This window comes from Drosophila albomicans, chromosome 3 (genome assembly GCF_009650485.2).
Source record: "Drosophila albomicans strain 15112-1751.03 chromosome 3, ASM965048v2, whole genome shotgun sequence".
In the NCBI taxonomy this organism is placed as follows: domain Eukaryota; kingdom Metazoa; phylum Arthropoda; class Insecta; order Diptera; family Drosophilidae; genus Drosophila; species Drosophila albomicans.
In genome coordinates, this window is record NC_047629.2 from 19029933 (window position 1) to 19036546 (window position 6614).

General features: G+C 40.9%; 1 protein-coding gene across 1 annotated transcript; it reads left to right on the forward strand.

Annotated features, from left to right (window-relative positions):
• Positions 1-456: 456 nt before the first annotated feature.
• LOC117570388 (NADH dehydrogenase [ubiquinone] flavoprotein 1, mitochondrial) lies at positions 457-2113 on the forward strand. The gene has a single exon (XM_034252001.2). The coding sequence runs from the start codon at positions 540-542 to the stop codon at positions 2046-2048; it is 1509 nt and encodes a 502-aa protein (XP_034107892.2). The 5' UTR covers positions 457-539; the 3' UTR covers positions 2049-2113.
• Positions 2114-6614: the final 4501 nt, after the last annotated feature.

Consider the following 6614-nt stretch of genomic DNA (forward strand, 5'->3'; position numbering starts at 1 on the left):
GTGTGGGAGTGAGTGTGTGCATGTGTGTGCGTGTGTGTGTGTGGGTGAGCTCGAGAACTTTTGCAGCATTTGTTGAGCATTAGACGCAATGGCTTCAATTTGTCGTCGTTTGCTTTATGCGCACCTTTCGGATATACGTATAATAATACAAAAAGAAAAAAAATAAATTTTCTTTTCATTTTCATTCTTCGCTACACAAATTTTTTTCCTGCTGGCTTTCAGTGAATTTAATTTTGTTCTATGACCATTAATTTTTGACTGCGTTTGCTTGTTTCCATTTTGAAAAGGATTAGTGGTGAATTAAGCTCGGGTTGAAACAATATATACAAAAGCAGCAAAATTTTAATTATAATAAGTGAAAATGCTGCTGCTGGGAATACGTGAAAAATTCTAGTTAAATCACAGCAAACTTAAGCAATTGCTTCCAATTTAAATAATTTATAGAAATGCGTTAAAAATCAGTTGGTGTTATTGAAATTATTTGATTTAGGAGTCGGTTGACTAGACACAAGTATATATTAGTTTTTCATTTACACAAAATGCTTACACACTTTCTGAGGGGATTGCCTTACTTGCGCACCGTGACCAGGAATGCAAGCAAGACACCACCCAAGGATGTCCCAAAGACTCCTGCCAGGGATGCCCCAAAAACTCCTCCCAAGGATGCGAAGACACCAGCAGCAGCAGCAGCTGCAGCTGCGCCTGAGAAGAAAGATGTGGTAAAGAAAAATGCTCCTCCCGAGGGCATGCTAATGAATACGAAAACCGAATTTGGACCACTCAAAGATTGCGATCGCCTCTTTCAAAATCTCTACGGACGCCACGATTGGCGTCTGAAGGGCGCCTGCAAACGTGGCGATTGGTATCGCACAGCAGATCTGCTCGAGATGGGCCCCGATTGGATACACGACGAGGTGAAGCGGAGTGGATTACGTGGACGCGGTGGAGCTGGCTACTTTTCGGCCACCAAATGGAATTATTTGAAGAGCGTCAAGGCCGATAATAAAGTGATTATTATCAATTGTGCTGAAGGTGAGCCGGGCACTTGCAAAGATCGTGAGATACTGCGCCATGAGCCGCATAAAATCATCGAAGGCGCCTTGTTGGCTGGCTTCACCATGGGCTGTGAGAAGTGCATAGTCTATGTGCGCAATCGTTTCTACAACGAGGCATGCAACCTGCAGTTTGCCATTGCCGAGGCGTATCGTTATGGTTTGCTCGGTTGCAATGCCTGTGACACGGGCATCAAGTTTGACATGATGATGCAGCGAGGCGATCGTTATTTGACCGGCGAGGAGACAGCGCTCGTCAACTGTTTGATGGGCAAGATGGGCAGACCACGACGTCGTCCGCCATATCTGCACGAGAAGGGATACTTTGATCATCCCTCGGTGGTGCTGAATGCCGAGAGTGTGGCTGTGGTGCCCACCATCTTGCGACGTGGCGCCAAGTGGTGGACGGGCTTGGGCAGAAATTCGAATTCGGGCACGAAAATATTCAATATCAGCGGACATGTGGTGAATCCGTGCACCGTGGAGGAGGAAATGTCGATGCCGTTGCGAGATGTGATTGAGATGCATGCCGGCGGCGTTTGCGGCGGTTGGAGCAATCTATTGGGCGTCTTTCCGGGTGGTTTGTCCACCCCATTTGTGGGTCAATGCTCTGCCGACGATGTGCTATTGGATTTCGATTGCTTGCAGTCGATTAATAGCAGCTTGGGCACCGGCGGCATCATTGTCGTCTGTCAGGATTGTGATCCGTTGCTCGTGATGCAGCGTTCCATCGAGTTCTACATGAAGCAGACGTGCAAACAGTGCACGCCGTGTCGGGATGGTGCCATTTGGTTGCCCGAGATCTTTAAGAGCTTTAGCAAGGGAGAATCGCATCCGCATATGATTCAGTTTGTGGACACGATTCAACAGAAGATGCGTGGTGGCAGCTGCATTTGTGCCTTGGCCGAGTCACAGGCGAATGTTGCTGTAGGTTTGATTCAGCAATTTTGTCCACTTATCGAGCAGCGTATTCTGGAGTATGGATCAAATTGTTGACAGTTCTGACTCTGAGTATGTGTGAGTGTCTGTTTGTTTGTCCAATAAATTGAATTTGAATTGCATATTGATTGGATGAGCATAACACAGGGCACCTGTTTTGTTAGCCACCCAGTGAGCCAGCCAGCTAGCGTGTATCCTTGGCCGCATTTTCTGCGACTTCCTGGCATTTGAATGTCACACGTGCCATTGACGGAAATGGCAGACAAACAGCCAGTCAGTCAGGCAGCCGTCAGCCAGGGGCAAGGATGATGCCTGTGTGAGTTGCTGTTAAATGGCTACTCGAAGACTCAAGCTGTCGTTGATATCCTTTGCCATTCTTGCTTGCTCTTGTCGCTCCTCGTTAGTTTGTCAGAGTTTTATAGCGTATTTGTGCTCAATGAATGCGCTATTATCACACTGGGTTGAACGAAACTATTTGAAAAAACAGCCAGGAAGAATGCTAGAGTCAAGTGTTGACACTAAGAGACCTGTTCACAAGGGTTTAACTGTGTAATTCTCAAAGTCATTGTTATGCAGATTGCATATTGATTGATTTAAGTGTGAGTGCAATTTTATTATGATTTAACTATTTTTGTGGTAGCTGATATAATAATTGGCAATGAATTTTTATACTCGTTATCAAGGAGTATATAGAAATTTAAGAAATAATTTTATATGAACGGCTGCTTCTATCTGGTCTTTCAATATACCAAATGTAACCATCAGTATATCTTAGCATTTTTTTTTAAATTTGGTTTACTTTAAGTATGGTCTATTTTGAATGTAATACTATATCGATATACCAAATACAGCTTTTAGTATATTTTATTATTTTTGGGTATATTAATATGGTATATTTCAAGAATAATGAATGGTGAAAACGGCAGCTTATATCTAATCTTACAATATACCAAATATAAACGTCAGTATATTTTAGCGTTTGTGTGCATATTTTGAGTACAATACCATATCGATATACCAAATATAGCTTTAGGTACATTGTAGTAGTTTCGTATATTAATTCGGTATATTTTAAGAATAATATCAGGAATAGACAACGGGTATCTCGAACACATTTGACTGTAGTTTTATTACTTATTCTGACTGCAAAACTTTCATTCACATTTCACTTTCGATAAACTTAATAGAGCTCTTACAAAGGCAAACAGGTTTAAAAAAGGTGAAAAAGTGCTGCAGGACATCAATTAAACCTATATTTAATAATCCTTTTGATGAATTTTTGAGTGTTCAGTGATTTTGCGTGTAATCGATTACCTGCCATAACCTCTTTTATTTTAATGGCTTTAAATGAAGTTTCCTGTTTTCCATATTGCCACTGGCGATAGTTCATTAGCAGAACAGGATATTTAACAGGATGTGGGGAGAAGGAAGAGCACAAATGTGAAATTCAAGTGAAGTACTATTATGAAAGTATCGCAATGCTGAAGGATGCTTTGTTGGGCTGAAACAAACACTAAGCCATTTGTCTGCAGCTAAACGATAAACACACAACGAGACTGTGTTTCTACTTTTCTCTCTGCCTCTGTCTCTGTTGGACTTTTATCCTTCTTGTTGGCCAGCTGGTTTAGGTCAATATGTAATCAGGTTTCGACAGCAGTACACATCCATTACCATTGACCTTTTTTTGTTTGCCACTGCTAATTTGCTGCTAAGCGCTTTTGACCAACCAGCTATAAAAACTACACATCACTCTTACGACCTCTTCTTTGTTGGTGCGTTTGTGTGGGTGTGTGTGTAAAAGTGTGTGTCTGGGGCTTGTGTATTGTAGTTGACAATTGGTTCGGCTCATTTTTCATGAGAAGCTGAAGTCTTATCTCAATTACGAATTCATTCATACAGACAGCTGAGCACACTTGACAGTTGATGACGTTTTGTGGCTCAAACTCAACTCAGATGCCGCCTCCAACTGTGTCCTGTCTATCTTCTCTGACTGATTGTCAGTCTTGCCTTAGTGTTGCCAACTAATTGCCACAAAAGAAGCATAAAACAAACAACCAAAAAAGGCTAGAATGTGCCTAAAATTAGAAGGGAAAGTAAAACAATTATTATTTTAATGGAATAGGTTTAGGTGGTGATTGGACTTGTTTAAATGGTTATAAGAAGTATTGTTCTTAACCTTATTTTTGTAGCAGCTACTTTTCTGTTGATGATTTTAGACTATGAACTTATAATTGTTAGATAATTGAACCTTCCGAACTTTAAATCATAATAGCTAGAGAGTAAGTTAACATAATTTTTGTCAATGAAATATAATATGTTACATTTTAAGAGATTAATTTTTGATACTTGGCAAGAATCTAATATTTGGGAAAAAGAGTTAAATTCCCATCTATCTTAAAAGTTACAAATTAAAGGTTTCCTCATAGAAATATAAAATAAAGGACACACTTTAGCACTCTCCTAAAAAGAAGTTACTAATACCCCCATTCTAAACTTCTAAACTTTTCCAACCCCCAAATCTTTAAAAAATACGAAAAATACTTTAAAATTCGTTACGGCTGAAGCAGTTGAAAACCATAGAAATCTAACCGGAAAATAGCTGAGTTGAAAACCCTGTTTTTACCCCATCACACACACATCATGACCACGGTTAGACAACTAAAGTGAGAAATCTGTAAAAAACGTGACGTAAATGCGGGCTTGTGAGTACGCAACCATCACTATACTCTATATATATATGAATTTCACACTCGACTACTGCTTTTCTGCTCCTTTCATGTCCTTTTACGCGCGTTATTGTTGGCTGACTGACTGATTGTGCTAACTACTCACCCGCAGGCAGCCAGGCATCGGCGTCGTCGTTGTCGTCAAGCACTGAAACTGAGGTTGCGACATTGCATTGCGAAATTGCCGATGAAAGTGCTACATAAGAAGAAGAAGCAGCACTGAAAAGTTCGAAAGTTTCTTTATAAGTTACCTTTAAGTTGAACTAGCTAGTTGACAAGAAGAGGTCGGCTTGAGGTTCGTTGTGAGAGGTTGTTCATGGTTCGCTAGCGGCACTTTTGTTGCTTTGATGTGTATTTGAGCAACGCGTTGAATGATGTATTAAGTTCTCGTAAAGCGAATTTGAATAATACAATTGCCACATAATGGCTTTCAGTTGCACGGCGTATAAAATATGTGTCATGCAGCGCCAGTTAGAATTTTGGTTTCGATTCAAGTGCGAGTAACAACCACCTGTGAAAAAGTGTAGCATACTTTACAGCGCAGCATAAGCTCAGGCTCAATGCCAGGATGAACGTTGAGTATCTCTGCTTATTGCTTATTTTATCTCTGCTTGAGACTCTCAGTTTTGTGCCTCACACATCGACGGGCACGCAATTGCTTATTAAAGTCAAATTAGAACTTTGAGCAATCATTTGAGTAGAGAGAAAAGAAAAGGCACAAAACTTAGTTATCCAAAATAACGACAGCCGACGACGACGACGACGAGTACGTGTCTGCACAATATTAAAATGTCTTTTGTTCATGCATAAATTTAATGGGCTGTTATCTTAATTTTGTGCCTAACTGACTGCACAAAAGTTAATCACATACGTTCGCTGCTCCTGAGGCGTATTTAAGTATTGATTTTGGCTTGATACTGAGCTGGGGGGAGAATAAAAGAATGAGAGTCTGTACTCTGACTTCTGTGAGCATATCCTTGAGTCGCATGGCCAGTGGATTATAATACGCACATAATCTCAAATGAAAGCGAATTTCTTGAATTCCGCAAATTAAGGCAGCTCAGCGGCGGCGTCGGCAACAGCTACAACAAAAATAACATACGAAAAACTTGGCATTTTCTTTCACGTTACACGTTTTCTTTGCTTTTCATACCCTGCTGCCAAGCTGCTTGAGAGATTGGGTATGCAGCAAGCAGTCTGACTGACCTTTGTGTGTATTTTAGTGTGTTTTTGATTGACAGCACCGGGGCAGCATTTGTCAGTGATTACCTTCTGTCAGTTTTCTGTGTGCGTCCGTCTGAGAGAAGAGCCAGAGTCTGCAAATTTAAACTGACATGTGTAAAATTAGATTATAACGCAAAGGTAAAGAATGGGTAAATTTAAAGTCGTTATAATTAAAAATTGCTTTCGTTTAAGTGTTTTTGCTTCCTAGGTGTTGACTACTGCCAGGGCATCCCTTTAGTCAGTTACATTTTGAGGGCTTTTTTTTGGTTTTTTGTTTTATTTGATGTTTCACTTGTTTGTTTCTTGCACTCTGTATTGTGGCGCTTGTGATTCAAGCTAAGCTGTTGAAATGCTTGGCATAACTTTTACTGCTTGCTGTTGCTGTTGCTGCTGTCACTGCGAACATTTCTTTTATTTCAAATTTCAGCGGCATTCGGAGGGAGCAACATTTGTCGCGTCTTGTTTTCTCGTTTCTTGGCCTTGCGCGAACTCTCACAGCATCTCTATGCCCCACATCTCAGTTTTCTTCTTTCGCTGACTGTGTCTCAATGTATTTGTCTTTGTATTCCACTTACTGCAAATGAAGCTGTGCGTGGGCAACTTGAGCTAGCGACTGGCCATGTGTCAGTCTAGCACATTTGCTGACGCCTTCGTTGCAAGCAAATGCGGGCGG